This window comes from Oncorhynchus kisutch, linkage group LG13 (assembly GCF_002021735.2).
Source record: "Oncorhynchus kisutch isolate 150728-3 linkage group LG13, Okis_V2, whole genome shotgun sequence".
NCBI lineage: Eukaryota > Metazoa > Chordata > Actinopteri > Salmoniformes > Salmonidae > Oncorhynchus > Oncorhynchus kisutch.
Window position 1 is genome coordinate 69,810,622 of NC_034186.2, and position 16,426 is coordinate 69,827,047.

Below are 16,426 nucleotides of genomic sequence, written 5' to 3' on the forward strand. Positions count from 1 at the left end.
TGCTACCAGTTGTTTGATTCAATATCAAAACAATTCACACAAAAACAGCTCTCGCAGTCCTATATTGATAAGCATTCGCAACTAAACATAATGTTTGTGCTGAGTTGGACAGAAACATAATGTCAAAAAACAATGTTTTTTGACAAAGGCTTTCTGGGTAGTCATGAGTGAATGAAGTCATACACATGAGATTCACGTGTCAAAGTGAATTAAGTTTTTAAGTTTTGAATGGTTGAGTGTTAAGTTTTCTATGTTTCATATGTGAACAAACAGTATCTGATAAGAAACTTTGCAGACAATAACTGCCATTGTTAGTTTTTTTAGGCCTTGATATATAGGCCTTGATTTTGGTACTTGATTTTGCAATCTCAACCACACTGCACACTGCCTTGACCCATCTGGACAAGAGGAATACCTATGTGAGAATGCTGTTCATCGACTACAGCTCAGCATTTAACACCATAGTACCCTCCAAACTTGTCATCAAACTCGAGACCCTGGGTCTCGACCCCGCCCTGTGCAACTGGGTACTGGACTTCTTGACGGGCCGCCCCCAGGTGGTGAGGGTAGGTAACAACATCTCCACCCCGCTGATCCTCAACACTGGGGCCCCACAAGGGTGCGTTCTGAGCCCTCTCCTGTACTCCCTGTTCAACCACGACTGCGTGGCCACGCACGCCTCCAACTCAATCATCAAGTTTGCGGACGACAACAGTGGTAGGCTTGATTACCAACAACGACGAAACGGCCTACAGGGAGGAGGTGAGGGCCCTCGGAGTGTGGTGTCAGGAAAATAACCTCACACTCAACGTCAACAAAACTAAGTAGATGATTGTGGACTTCAGGAAACAGCAGAGGGAACACCCCCCTATCCACATCGATGGAACAGTAGTGGAGAGGGTAGTAAGTTTTAAGTTCCTCGGCATACACATCACAGACAAACTGAATTGGTCCACTCACACAGACAGCATCGTGAAGAAGGCGCAGCAGCGCCTCTTCAACCTCAGGAGGCTGAAGAAATTTGGCTTGTCACCAAAAGCACTCACAAACTTCTACAGATGCACAATCGAGAGCATCCTGTCGGGCTGTATCACTGCCTGGTACGGCAACTGCTCCGCCCACAACCGTAAGGCTCTCCAGAGGGTAGTGAGGACTGCACAACGCATCACCGGGGGCCCTCCAGGACACCTACACCACCTGATGTCACAGGAAGGCCATAAAGATCTTCAAGGACAACAACCACCCGAGCCACTGCCTGTTCACCCCGCTATCGTCCAGAAGGCGAGGTCAGTACAGGTGCATTAAAGCTGGGACCGAGAGACTGAAAAACAGCTTCTATCTCAAGGCCATCAGACTGTTAAACAGTAACCACTAACATTGAATGGCTGCTGCCAACACACTGACTCAACTCCAGCCACTTTAATAATGGGAATTGATGGGAATTGATGTAAAATATATCACTAGCCACTTTAAACAATGCTACTTAATATAATGTTTACATACCCTACATTATTTATCTCATATGTATACGTATATACTGTACTCTATATTATCTACTGCATCTTTATGTAATACATGTATCACTAGCCACTTTAAACTATGCCACTTTGTTTACATACTCATCTCATATGTATATACTGTACTCGATACCATCTACTGCATCTTGCCTATGCCGCTCTGTACCATCACTCATTCATATATCTTTATGTACATATTCTTTATCCCTTTACACTTATGTGTATAAGGTAGTAGTTTTGGAATTGTTAGCTAGATTACTCGTTGGTTATTACTGCATTGTCGGAACTAGAAGCACAAGCATTTCCCTACACTCGCATTAACATCTGCTAACCATGTGTATGTGACAAATAAAATTGGATTTGATTTGATTCAAATGCAACGTCTCAGGGTAAGAGTGGGTGAATCTCTGGCATATTACTGGACATGAACTAAGGAAACACAGGAAAGGTACTTCTGCATTCTTATTTTTTCAGTTCAAACTCATACATTGTATTCTGTGTTTGACGAATGAGAGCTGTTCCACTTGCCTTGGTTTTAGGATTTCATCTCTACGGTATCTGTTTTAACGCATTTCCTCTCTTTTCTGGAGCTGAAACTGCTGTTTCCTGTTTTGCTGTTATATGGTACCTCCTTAATTTCCTGATAATATTACAGCAGTCATGTTTGTGCAAGCTGTCTATGTACACTAGGAAGGGTATCGTTTAACTCATGATTGACTTGAGCCCAATGACTTCTCCAGTGATCCATGGGGTCGAGTCTCAGGTCAGCAGACGTCCCAGGGGGTCAACAGACATTTCAGGTGTAATTATACATTCAGGTACCCTCCCACATGGACACACATCACAGATTATAGAGGCACCTGTTATACCCTCTCCTGGTGGGGGAAGGTCAACAAATATCTAGAACCTACAGGAGAACACCAGATGGCCCCAGAGTTTGCACCCAGATCCTGGGAGACCTGAGCAAGGGAAACTGCATCCTGAGGATCGATAATGTTCAACACGATGACGTTGGACCGTTCTGTTTCAGGACTGACATGCCAGAGTACAACCAGTTCTCCTTTGTTAGTAACATGGTTTGCATCAATGTGAAAGCTGGGTAGGCCTATGTTTATTTGGTTGAGGATTTTTTTGTCTATCTGTATCCTGTTGAATTGTTAAACGTGGCTTGTGCCTTTCAAAAGGCCATATATCAGTTTTTGACTAATTGTTCAATGGATGCTTTTCTTCCATGTCAGGCTGTCCAGTCCCCTCTTTGTCAGTGAGGGAGGAGGTGAAAGAGGGGGACGTGGTATCTGCCTCCTGCTCTGTGTCTCACTCCTGCCCATCTGATCCCCTTCTCCTCACCTGGAGCCACTCTGGAACACCCAGCATCCAATCACAGCAGCATACCAAGGGCCATTGGGAGGTAACATCATCCATGACCTTTACCCGCACCATCACTGATAACAAACCAACCTCTGGACAGTGAACAGCTCGAGACTCTCAATGTCAAATGTCACTCTCTATGTCAAAGTCCCGTATAGTATACATGAGAGTGGTGATATTTCCTGACAATGTTGTTCCAAACCAAGTGGTGTGGCAGCTGTTGGGCTGAACAAACAAACTCATGATTCTTGCATTGTGGGAAAGAATGACCCAGTCAGTGGCTCATCTGCATTGTCAGTGGCGATTTTAACATGTAAATCTTGGTGGGGCAAACAAAACATAAAAAAATTGGAATGCATGCCAGCAAAGCCACTACAGTATACAACACAAAAACAATAAACAATAGATGAATTGCACTATAACTGTGACAAACTGTGCCCACAAACTGTTAGGGCCTACATAAAGCTGTACCAAAAGCAGAGTCCCAAAAGCGGTCCCAAAACCTTACCACTGCTACACCTTGCTAACAGCGTAGCCTTGTCTGGTAGCAAAACAGTTAATTCAGCCTTATTTACTGCCTTTCAAAAAAATAAAGCTGATATGGCTGACTTGCTTAACCAAATGTGGTTTCTGACTGACTATTGAGATGTACAAACTATGGCATAAGGGGACGACAAGCGGAAAAGAGGCAATCCGTAATTTCAATTAAAACATTAATGAGCGAGCTAGGACGGACGAAGTCAAAATAACTATTTGTTCAGCACTTTTGAAATGTACAGTGACAGAAATCAACATGGGCCATTCTTACAGTGTTCTCTCTGTACACCAAGTCAGGAACCGTAGGGTAAGTAAAGGGGGCATATAAGCAGACAATGAAATCTCTTACAATATTAGATAATTACATTTCAGTTTAAGTGTAGGGGGAGTTTGAGGATAAGGACACTACAGCGGGGCAAAAAAGTATATAGTCAGCCACCAATTGTGCAAGTTCTCCCACTTAAAAAGATGAGAGAGGCCTGTAATTTTCATCATATGTACACTTCAATTATGACAGACAAAATGAGAAGAAAAAAATCCAGAAAATCACATTGTAGGACTTTTTATGAATTTATTTGCAAATGATGGTGGAAAATAAGTATTTGGTCACCTTCTGGCTCTCACAGACCTGTAACAACTTCTTTAAGAGGCTCCTCTGTCCCCCACTCGTTACCTGTATTAATGGCACCTGTTTGAACTTGTTATCAATATAAAAGACACCTGTCCACAACCTCAAACAGTCACACTCCAAACTCCACTATGGCCAAGACCAAAGAGCTGTCAAAGGACACCAGAAACAAAATTGTAGACCTGCACCAGGCTGGGAAGACTGAATCTGCAATAGGTAAGCAGCTTGGTTTGAAGAAATCAACTGTGGGAGCAATTATTAGGAAATGGAAGACACTGATAATCTCCCTCGATCTGGGGCTCCACACAAGATCTCACCCCGTGGGGTCAAAATGATCAAAAGAACGGTGAGCAAAAATCCCAGAACCACACAGTGGGACCTAGTGAATGACCTGCAGAGAGCTTGGACCAAAGTAACAAAGCCTACCATCAGTAACACACTGCGCCGCCAGAGACTCAAATCCTGCAGTGCCGGACATGTCCCCCTGCTTAAGCCAGTACATGGCCAGGCCCGTCTGAAGTTTACTAGAAAGCATTTTTATTTTACCTTTATTTAACTAGGCAAGTCAGTTAAGAACAAATTCTTATTTTCAATGACGGCTTAGGAACAGTGGGTTAACTGCCTGTTCAGGGGCAGAACGACAGATTTGTACCTTGTCAGCTCAGGGGGTTGAACTTGCAACCTTCCGGTTACTAGTCCAACGCCCTAACCACTAGGCTACCCTGCCGCCCCAGAAGAAGATTGGGAGAATGTCATGTGGTCAGATGAAACCAAAATAGAACTGTTTGGTTAAAACTCAACTCGCCGTGTTTGGAGGACAAAGAATGCTGAGTTGCATCCAAAGAACACCATACCTACTGTGAAGCATGGGGGTATAAATCCTTCTGAATCAACCAAGCTACAGATTAACAAACGCCTTGTAAAAGCCGTAACATAAACGCCACAGCCCAAATAAGAATGCACCATATTCATTAGCCATAAGAACCATAAAGCTACATCAAGTTAACAAATATAAGCAGTCACCAGTTCTGCTACATAATATTTTACTGAAACCTTTGACAGACTGAGTACCATGGGCTCTGAACCAGCTGACTTCCACATGCTTCCCGTTGTGTTCACACGTTACCATAGACTGAATCATCTTCACCATCACATTCGAATGGGTCGCCATCCTCTTCAGCCTACAGGAAACCAGATCAGAGATATCATCAACAACACCTCTATTGTTGAAAAAAAATACTCTTATTTAGAGCAACATGTTCTCAGATCTCTACAGCAGTAAATGTCTGCAGTAGAACCACAGTACATACCTCCATGTTGCCATATAGGTGATTGTTGGTGTAGTAGTTTGTGAGGATTTCACTGCTGGTGTCTTTCTGCTCTTTCCTGTGGATAGAGTTAGAGTTCATTGATAAGACACTACAAGAGTGAATGTAGGCTAATGGGCTTTAACAACTCATCAGGATGTATACATTATGATCACAGACTGAACAGCCTGTAGAAAAATACCTTGATGTTGAGGGATCTGAGGAAGCACACTTGGCTGCATCCATGTCCTGTATACTGGCTACTGGCTGGTCACTATGACTCCTCCCACTGATGAGAAAAATAATGCCAATTTATACAAACAGAACAAAACAACTAAAAACAAATACAAATCTGCGTAGCTCCCTCCAGAAAGAAATACAAGAGTAACTTACCCCTTCTTGTTCAATCGGCAAGCTGACATGGGAACTAGTATTACTACCACCACTAATGCAGCAATACCAATTGAAACGTACAGCATCGACATCTTATCTGTCCAAAAACAAATACATATGATTTATTAATGTACAAATAATATCCTTTATAAATCCTTTAATATAGTATGTAATACTTTATTTATGATACACTTCCCCAACTGGTTCCCTTACCATTTGTGGGCACAGTGAAGGACAAGGTGGCATTGCCCTGGGTGTTGCTGGCATGGCAGTGGATCGTCTCTGAGAAGCCTAGTGCCCTCTGTAGGGTCACCATGGTAACTGACCCATACCTTTCAAGTCTGGTACTGGGCAGGGTGGGCAGGGGTTCGGCTGGAAGAGACCACTCCACGGTGCCGGGGGGCTCCAAATTCACAATGCACAGACAGGTTACCATGGAGATGTCTGAAGTGCAGGCAGAGCCCACTTTGATCTCAGGGGGATCTGGGATGAGAATGATGAACAGTTTGGTTTTAACTGAAAATGTAGTGCTACATCCTGAAGATAGCTTTCTTCATTATATCTACACAGACATGACATGTTCCTTATTAACAGAATGACGGCATCTACTTACACTCTACGTTGAGCTTCAGGGGGCTGGATTGGCCTTGTCCCTCTGTGTTGATGGCAGTGCAGTAGAGTGCTTCAGTGAGTCTGGTCACATTCTCCAGTGTGAGTGTGGGTCCAGTGGTGGGCAGAGGTCCTCTGCTGTTGTGCCAACGGTAGTTGTGGGCAGCAGGGTTACTGTCACTGGAGCATCTCAGCTCTACAGAGTCTCCCTCCTTCACACTGGACACTCCCTTAACCTTCACATCCACTGGGGCATCTAGGAATAACATCATTAGTAAGAATGATATTACTATGTAATGAACATCTTAGGAGAAATTCAGTGGATCAATTACATGCTTTCAATTTATTTCGATTTTTCAAATAAGTTTTGTTTCTAGTTTCACTTTTGTCATATGCACAGATCTATTCAGTTTTCACAGAAGTGAAAGTGTAATTTACCAAACAATGTTGTTAACACACAGGTGTGGTCCACTTACATTTGACATTAAGAGTTTTCAACGTTTTCGTTGTCTCCCCCCCCCCTGTGTATGCTGCTGTGCAGACCAGAGACTGGTTGTGATCAGTGCTGCTGGGGGTAAAGGTCAGGGATGACGTCACTTCCCACTGTCCGTTGGGCAGCTGCTGTGATTGGACACTGGGTATTCCGGAGTGGCTCCAGGTGTGGAGAGGGGAATCATATGGGCAGGAGTGAGACACAGAGCAGGAGGCAGACAGCCCCCCCCCCCTTCACCTCCTCCCTCACTGACAGAGAGGGGGCGTCTGGAGAGCCTGAAATCAGCAAAGACAAGAGAACAGTTATTGCAGTTCTTTTGAGGTGGGCATCCACAAGTTCTTGGTTCTGTCCTTTCAGCACTATAATTTAAATCAACAAGAAGCTACAGCTATCATTAGGGTAAGTAATGGGATACTATAATACAACAATTGAAATTCTCCTTGTCGAATCTTCCCTTGGGAACTTACTGCTCACTGCAATGGAGACTGTGTTATCTTTGTATAAATACTTGTCATGGTCTTTGATTTCAATCCTGAAAGTAAAGGGTCCTTTGTCACTGCAATGGAGAGGGTCGATTTTGAGAGAGCAGTCCTTCTGCCGGACGTCTCCCACCAGCTCTGTACGACCCTTGTAGTCTTGACTGATTTTGGAGCTGTCTGGGTGGTATATAATCTCATTTTTGTCTTTGAACCAGATGCCAGTGAATTCAGAGGGCTTCTTCTCTGGTTTCGAGTAGTTGAATGAGCAAGGAATCACAAAGGGTGAGCCCTGTAGGCCAGAGACTGAGCTTGGCACCTCAGCAGTCCATGACGAGGCATCAACTCCCATCCCTCAAATAGCAGTGGGAAACATTTTAATAAGAGATGTTGGACAGTTAGACATGCAACTGACCACACTGGTTAGTTTGAACAAATGTTTAAAAAATCTAATGATTTACTATATACAGTATGCAAGCCATACCTCCAAGCCAAAAGCAGTGAGTAAGAAAATGCCACAGTAATTGTTAAATTCCCATCCCCTCCTTTCAGTGCTGGACCTGCAGGAAAAAGGGAGAAGTTACTCTACATATAATATTTAATGTTTTACATGTGAGACTTTCAATGTACAATTTCTTGCTTACTATTATCTATCTTGCTGTAGTCTGATAACCAACCTTCTTCAGAGACTAAGGGCATTGACATATAAAGGAAATATTACCATCCTGCTCACACTACCCATTTCACATCTAATGTGATTTCTTTATTTTTGGGCTTCACCTATTTTATCTCTGACTGAAGCTCTTCCCTTGAGGGTTAAACCCCTAAAATGAAATGTCTTTGACAAGATTTTTTCACATTGCCAAACTCAAAGGTTTTCAGAAGCTAAAGGTGAAATCTCTTGAAATTAGCATAAATTCTTATGACTGTTTCTATACCTTTCCCCATGTTAACTTTAGTCAGGACTATTACACTCAGTACCACTAAAACCACATGATTAAATCAAGCTTTTTGTCATATGAATTACAATTCACCATTTTTTTCAAACAATGTTCTTGTGATCAAATCTTTCACATCCTGTGGTGTATCATGATCTGTGCCGTAATTCGACTACATATTTCACTAATCTGTCGCTTGGCATTGATAAAGGTCATTAGCCACTCGCAAGTCTAATTACAATAACCATGGCCGTAGCTACATACACGTAAGAGGACACAGAGGTCCTGCTCTGTAATTGTTTCAGTCGGGTCTCAACTTACTGTTGAAAGTTAGAATAGTAGAATATGAAAGGTGCATTTTTTCATCAGCAGTTTTCTTCTTGTTATATGTCACTCACTGACAGTCACTCAATTAGCCCATGTCAGTATTTTTCAAAAGATTGGTTAATTAGTCTAGCCAGCTATCTAAACTTGTTGTAATAATGGCTGAATTACCAACCGGGTTGGTAGGGAGCCCACATTGATTTTGTTAGTTACTCTCACCCAGATATCATAGGTAATGACATTATGTTTAGAATTGCAGGAAATTAGCTGTACAACTGCATCACAACTGTCACACCCTGACCTTTGAGAGACTTTTTATTTCTCTATATGGTTAGGTCAGGGTGAGATTTGGGTGGGCATTCTAGTTTGTCTATTTCTTTGTTGGCCGGGTATGGTTCCCAATCAGAGGCAGCTGTCTATCGTTGTCTCTGATTGGGGATCATACTTAGGCAGCCCTTTTTCCCACCTTCAGTTGTGGGATCTTGTTTGTGTGTGGTTGCTTTCTGCACTGCATATAGCTTTACGTTCGTTTAGCTTTTTTTTTTTTTGGTGTCATGCTGCACCTTTGTCTCCTTCTAACAAAGGACGTAACAGAAGATCCCACCACCAAAGGACCAAGCAGCGTGGCCAGGAGGAGCAGGGATCCTGGGCCCAGGAGAAAAGTGAGTGGAGGACATCATGGACATGGGAGGAGGTTATGGCAGGGGACAATACCCTGCCATGGAAGCAGTCGGAGGCAGCGAAGGAGGACCAACGGCGACTCCGAAGATCACGACCACAAGGGAAGCCTGAGAGGCAGCCCCAAAATGTTTTATTGGGGAGACACACGGGTTGGTCAGCGAAGCCAAGGGGTGAGTTTGAGAGCGAAGAGGAGTATTGGGATAGACTGAGCAAGGAGTATTGTGAGATGGTTGAGGGGAGTGATGAGGTAGAGTGGATGGTTTGGTGTCTGGAGCAAGACAATCGCCGTGAGGACCGTGGGACCAGTCGGCCACCATGTTTTGTGAAGGTACGCAATGTGTCACCAGTGCGCATCCACAGCCCGGGGCGTTCTGTGCCAGCTCCTAGCACTTGCCATGCGAAAGTGTGCATCCAGCCTGGACGGGTTGTGCCGGCTCAGCGCTCCTGGTCTCCAGTACGCCTCCTCGGTTCAGGATATCCTGCGCCAGCTCTACACACTGTGTTGCCAGTGTGCCTTCACAGCCCAGTGCGTCCTGTGCCAGCGCTCCGCACTTGCCTTGTTAAAGTGAGCATCCAGCCAGGACGCGTTGTGCCAGCTCTACGCTCCAGACCTCCAGTGCGCCTCCATAGCCCAGTATATCCTGCACCGGCCATATGTACTGTGTCTCCAGTGAACCTCCACAGTCCAGTACGTTCTATGCATCCTCTCCGCACTCGCCCTGAGGTGCGTGTCATCAGCCCGGTGCTACCTGTACCGGTCCCACACATCAGGCCTCCAGTGCGCCTCCACAGTCAGCTTCCGGCAACAGTTCCACAGTCCAGAGCTTCCAGCGACAGTTCCACAGTCCGGAACCTCCAACGACGGTCCACAGTCCAGAACCTTCTGAGACGGTCCGCGGTCCGGAACCTCTTGAGACGGTCCGCGGTCCGGAACCTCCTAAGATGGTCCGCAGTCCAGAGCCTCCAGCGGGGATTCTCAGTCCGGAGCCTCCTGCAAGGGTTCCCAATCCGGATCCTCCGGCGGCAAACCACGATCCGGAGCCTCCTGCGAGGGTTCCCAGTCCGGAGCCTCCGGCGATGATCTACGATCTGGAGTCCCCGGCGACGATCTACGGTCTGGTTACTCCGGCGGCGATTCATGGTCCGGAGCCTCCGGCGAGGATTCACGTTCCGGTTCCTCTGGCGATGACCCATGGTCCGGTTCTTCCGGCAACGAGCCACGGTCCGGTTCCTCCGATGACGTGTCCACGAACGGAGTTGGTACTTCGCCCCGCACCGGAGCTGCCCCCAACGGTAGATGCCCACCCAGACCCTCCCCTATCACGCCCTGACCATAGAGAGCTTTTATTCTCTATGTTGGTTAGGTCGGGGTGTGATTTAAGGGTGGATTATCTAGGTGAATTATATTTCTATTGTGGCCTTGTATGGTTCCCAATCAGAGGCAGCTGTTTATCGTTGTCTCTGATTGGGGATCATATTTAGGTAGCCATTTTACAATTTCTGCTTTGTGGGATCTTGTCTATGTATAGTTGCCTGTGAGCATTATATTAGCTTCACGTTTCATTTGTTCGTTTCGTTGTTTTGTTCTTTAAAGTTTTTTATTCCAAAATAAAGGATGGAAACATACCACGCTGCATCTTGGTCCGCTCCTTATAACGATCATGACACATCCCCATATTGTTACTTATCCTATTGCTATTTTGCACCACAGTATTTCTACTTGCACATCATCATCTGCACATCTATCACTCCAGTGTTAATGCTAAATTATTATTATTTCACCTCTATGGCCTATTTATTGCCTTACCTCCCTACTCTTCTACATTTGCACACACTGTACATATATTTTTCTATTGTGTTATTGACTGTAGGTTTGTTTATGTGTAACTTGTGTTTTTGTCGCACTGCTTTGCTTTATCTTGGCCAGGTCGCAGTTGTAAATGAGAACTTGGCCTACCTGGTTAAATAAAGGTGAAATAACAATAAATAAAAATGAGTCATGACCAATTCTAAATACAGTAACAGTTCCGTGCAACAAAAAAACTGCATACAGTATATCCTAAACTAACACAATTATTCAAATTGTCTTTACTTTATAACAATGTCCGGTCTTCAAGTAGATGTGTGTATGGTGAGAAAGTGTTGTTTGTCATGTATAGCTTTTCGAATCAAGTTGAGCAGTGACTCAATCAGGAAGTAACAAAAGGTCTAATTGTAGAACCTCATACATAGATAACGGTTATCGCGCCTGAATGCATCGACTAAACATGCCCATTAAGATGATAAAGTATCAAATGTTACAGTGAGTAACTTAAAGACTACAAGCAAAGAACATGCTGAACACAAATGCTGAAGCAGTTTTATTGTATTCCTGAGTGTACCTGACCCTTCGATGCTATCACCATCAAAACCCCCTGTGGGTGTCCTATTTTCATCTTTCAGTGTCTATGTGTTGCATGTATTAGCCTACACAGAATCTGTCTTCATTGTTCTATGTATTCTTGGGGAGTGAGAGAGTACACTCTATGGAAAGAACAGTAGAGAATCAGACCAAAGGCCTTGTGTAGGCCTACTATTTTCACACCAATGATATATTCATATTCTGTACTGTAGTCATATGGTCAAGAGGAAAGCCTGACGTCCATGTGCAGAGTGGAGTGGTTTGGGAAATTCCAACTCAAACAAATGAGGCGAAACAAAATTGACAGTGTTTAAAATATAATTTTTATACTGCAAAATTAACATATTTAAAGAGAGTAAAGACAAGTGTATATAGTAAGTCCTGACCTAAAGACATTGCAGTCAGGTGTGGGTAAAATCACTGGGGAAGAATATGATGTGGCTGTCCATGGTTCTGATTTCTGTGTTTGTGCATTTCTGCGTGTGAGCGTGTTCATGCAAGTAGAAAATAATGTTGACTGACCCTCCTTGTAGAGCAACGCCAAACCATCCTCCTCTCTTTCATGTTTATGAAACGATCTACCACTCTGTCATACAGTAGATGCTTTTCTTTTTGTCCTAGGCTACCTGGCTAAAATGCTTGCTCACTAGCTTATCTTCCATTCATGGGACACGTTACCTAGTTAACATTAGCCTTCCACATCTAGCTACATATTGAACTTCCATCCTCTCATAACAATGTATGTACACTGCTCAAAAAAAGAAAGGGAACACTAAAATAACACATCCTAGATCTGAATGAATGAAATATTCTTATTAAATACTTTTTTCTTTACATAGTTGAATGTGCTGACAACAAAATCACACAAAAATGATCAATGGAAATCAAATTTATCAACCCATGGAGGTCTGGATTTGGAGTCACATTCAAAATTAAAGTGGAAAACTACCTGGCCTGCTGGAGCTCATTTTGCAGGGCTCTGGCAGTGCTCCTCCTGCTCCTCCTTGCACAAAGGCGGAGGTAGCGGTCCTGCTGCTGGGTTGTTGCCCTCCTACGGCCTCCTCCACGTCTCCTGATGTACTGGCCTGTCTCCTGGTAGCGCCTCCATGCTCTGGACACTACGCTGACAGACACAGCAAACCTTCTTGCCACAGCTCGCATTGATGTCCCATCCTGGATGAGCTGCACTACCTGAGCCACTTGTGTGGGTTGTAGACTCCGTCTCATGCTACCACTAGAGTGAAAGCACTGCCAGCATTCAAAAGTGACCAAAACATCAGCCATGAAGCATAGGAACTGAGAAGTGGTCGGTCTGTGGTCACCACCTGCAGAACCACTCCTTTATTGGGGGTGTCTTGCTAATTGCCTATAATTAGCTATGTCCCCAAAAAAGACACCTGTCCACAACCTCAAACAGTCACACTCCAATCTCCTCTATGGCCAAGACCAACGAGCTGTCAAAGGACACCAGAAACAAAATTGTAGACCTGCACCAGGCTGGGAAGACTGAATCTGCAATAGGTAAGCAGCTTGGTTTGAATAAATCAACTGTGGGAACAATTATTAGGAAATGGAAGACAGACAAGACCACTGATAATCTCCCTCGATCTGGGGCTCCACGCAAGATCTCACCCGTGGGGTCAAAATGATCACAAGAACGGTGAGCAAATATTCCAGAACCACACGGGGGGACCTAGTGAATGACCTGCAGAGAGCTGGGACCAAAGTAACAAAGCCTACCATCAGTAACACACTACGCCGCCAGGGACTCAAATCCTGCGGTGCCAGACGTGTCCCCCTGCTTAAGCCAGTACATGTCCAGGCCTGTCTGAAGTTTTCTAGAGAGCATTTGGATGATCCAGAAGAAGATTGGGAGAATGTCATATGGTCAGATGAAACCAAAATATAACTTTTTGTTAAAAACTCAACTCGCCGTGTTTGGAGGACAAAGAATGCTGAGTTGCATCAAAAGAACACCATACCTACTGTGAAGCATGGGGGTGGAAACATCATGCTTTGGGGCTGTTTTTCTGCAAAGGGACCAGGACGACTGATCCGTGTAAAGGAAAGAATGGATGGGGCCATGTATCGTGAGATTTTGAGTGAAAACCTCCTTCCATCAGCAAGGGCATTGAAGATTATACATGGCTGGGTCTTTCTGCATGACAATGATCCCAAACACACCGCCCGTGCAACGAAGGAGTGGCTTCGTAAGAAGCATTTCAAGGTCCTGGAGTGGCCTAGCCAGTCTCCAGATCTCAACCCCATAGAAAATCTTTGGAGGGAGTTGAAAGTCCGTGTTGCCCAGCAACTGCCCCAAAACATCACTGCTCTAGAGGAGATCTGCATGGAGGAATGGGCCAAAATACCAGCAACAGTGTATGAAAACCTTGTGAAGACTTACAGAAAACATTTGACCTCTGTCATTGCCAACAAAGGGTATATAACAAAGTATTGAGATACATTTTGTTATTGACCAACTACTTATTTTCCACCATAATTTGCAAATAAATTCATAAAAAATCCTACAATGTGATTTTCAGGATTTTTTTTCTCAGTTTGTCTGTCATAGTTGAAGTGTACCTATGATGAAAATGACAGGCCTCTCTCATCTTTTTAAGTAGGAGAACTTGCACAATTGGTGGCTGACAAAATACTTTTTTGCCCAACTGTATATCTCACATATTCTAAGTCAGAACTGTCCAGAGTAGTGATGCTAGTCGGGCCGGAGGGGGCGCGCAGCGATTGGTTGAAGAGCATGCATTTAGTTTTAGTAGTGTTTAAGAGCAGTTGGAGGCCACGGAAGGAGTGTTGTATGGCATTGAAGCTCGTTTGGAGGTTTGTTAACACAGTGTCCAAAAAAGGGCCAGAAGTATACAGAATGGTGGCGTCTGCGTAGAGGTGGATCAAGGAATAACCCGCAGCAAGAGCGACATCATTGATATATACAGAGAAAAGAGTCGGCCCGAGAATTGAACCCTGTGGTACCCCCATAGAGACTGCCAGAGGTCTGGACAATAGGCCCTCCGATTTGACACACTGAACTCTATCTGAGAAGTAGTTGGTGAACCAGGCGAGGCAGTCATTTGAGAAACCAAGGCTGTTGAGTCTGCCGATAAGAATACGATGATTGACTGGGTCGAAAGCCTTTGCCAGGTCGATGAAGACCAAGCCAAGACCTGAGTTTAACCACATTATTTGCTGTATAATTTGTTCTATCTATTTCAGGTGGAAACTTCTTAGGGCTGAGATCCCGTTAACGGGATCGATATGACAACAGCCAGTGAAAGTGCAGGGCGCCAAATTCAAAACAACAGAAATCTCATAATTAAAATTCCTCAAACATACAAGTATCTTATACCATCTTAAAGGTAATCGTGTTGTTAATCCCACCACAGTGTCCGATTCCAAATAGGCTTTACAGCGAAAGGACCACAAACGATTATGTTAGGTCAGCACCTAGGTCAGCACCTGTTCACATGTTTTGTTCGATACAGTTCATATTTATATAAAAAAATCTCAGTATACATTGGCGTGTTATGTTCAGTAGTTCCAAAAACATCCAGTGATTTTGCAGAGAGCATCATTTTACAGAAATACTCATTATAAATCTTGATAAAAATACAAGTGTTATACATGGAAATATAGATAAACTTCTCTTTAATGCAATAATCTGAGTACGGCGCTCAGAGAACCAACAAGCCAAAAAGATATCCGCCATATTGTGCAGTCAACAGAAGTCAGAAATTACATTATAAATATTCACTTACCTTTGATGATCTTCATCAGAATGCACTCCCAGGAATCCCAGTTCCACAATAAATGTTTGATTTGTTCAATAATGTCCATCATTTATGTCCAAATAGCTACTTTTGTTAGCGTGTTTGGTAAACCAATCAAAACTCACGAAGCGTGTTCAGAAGTTGCAGACAAAATGTCAAAATGTTCTGTTACAGTTGTAGAGAAATGCTAATTCTTATGTAGGTGACCAAACTATTGTTGATAAAGGGCTACCACTCAGAGTTGAGCCTGTGGGGTCCCCTACAGGATAGCTCCCGCATTACACTAATGGCCAAAACCAGCGCACACACACATGATCTCCGTTGTAGCTGAACGTTGAATGCCCGAAGAGGATTCTACGATGACGGACAGACAACTGAGCCAATGGCGGAAGACTACAGACTACACCCCAGATGAACCAATCCAAAGATCCGATCTTCCAGAATCAACCTACTTTCTGTTCTATATATAAGTGGTGTACTGATTGTATCGGTCTCTTCTTCGTCTGCGCTTCCGTACGAACCAGCGGGAGAGCCGTAATTACGCTGTTCTAGATATCTTCACTCTGAATAAACTGTAGCTTGTCATACAATTTACCACCTTGTCTGAATCGATCCTTGACCGACTCGTCCGTCTACATACCTAATTACTAACAGAAATGGTAGCAGAGTATAGTTTACTAACGATCCAGTCGAAGTGAGTTGATTTGGGTGTGGAGAAGGCGAGTTGGGGAAAGGACGATTCATTAAATAAATAAGAAAGACGGGTGAAGACTTTCGGGGGAGGGCAACAATTCTGCTCAACTCGGAAAACTGATTTCAAGGTGCACCATATAAAAATAAGGTAAGCAAAAGCCTGTTAAATCAAACTTTGCATATTGTCGAATAGTCTGTCCAAATTTTTATCAGTTTTTCCGAGTAAGTATGAATTCTTGTGTAAATTTATAATTTGCTGACGAGTCGAAATAACAGTGT

General features: G+C 43.9%; 1 protein-coding gene across 1 annotated transcript; it reads right to left on the minus strand.

The window, feature by feature from the left end:
• Positions 1–4,858: 4,858 nt before the first annotated feature.
• Positions 4,859–7,680, minus strand: LOC109901655 (myelin-associated glycoprotein-like). The gene is made up of 9 exons (XM_020497649.1): positions 7,320–7,680; positions 7,106–7,127; positions 6,836–7,011; positions 6,364–6,615; positions 5,964–6,233; positions 5,751–5,847; positions 5,560–5,646; positions 5,361–5,436; positions 4,859–5,231 (listed from the first exon to the last, which is right to left on the minus strand). Exons 1-9 carry the CDS (start codon positions 7,678–7,680, stop codon positions 5,166–5,168), a joined length of 1,407 nt encoding a protein of 468 aa, XP_020353238.1. The 3' UTR covers positions 4,859–5,165.
• Positions 7,681–16,426: the final 8,746 nt, after the last annotated feature.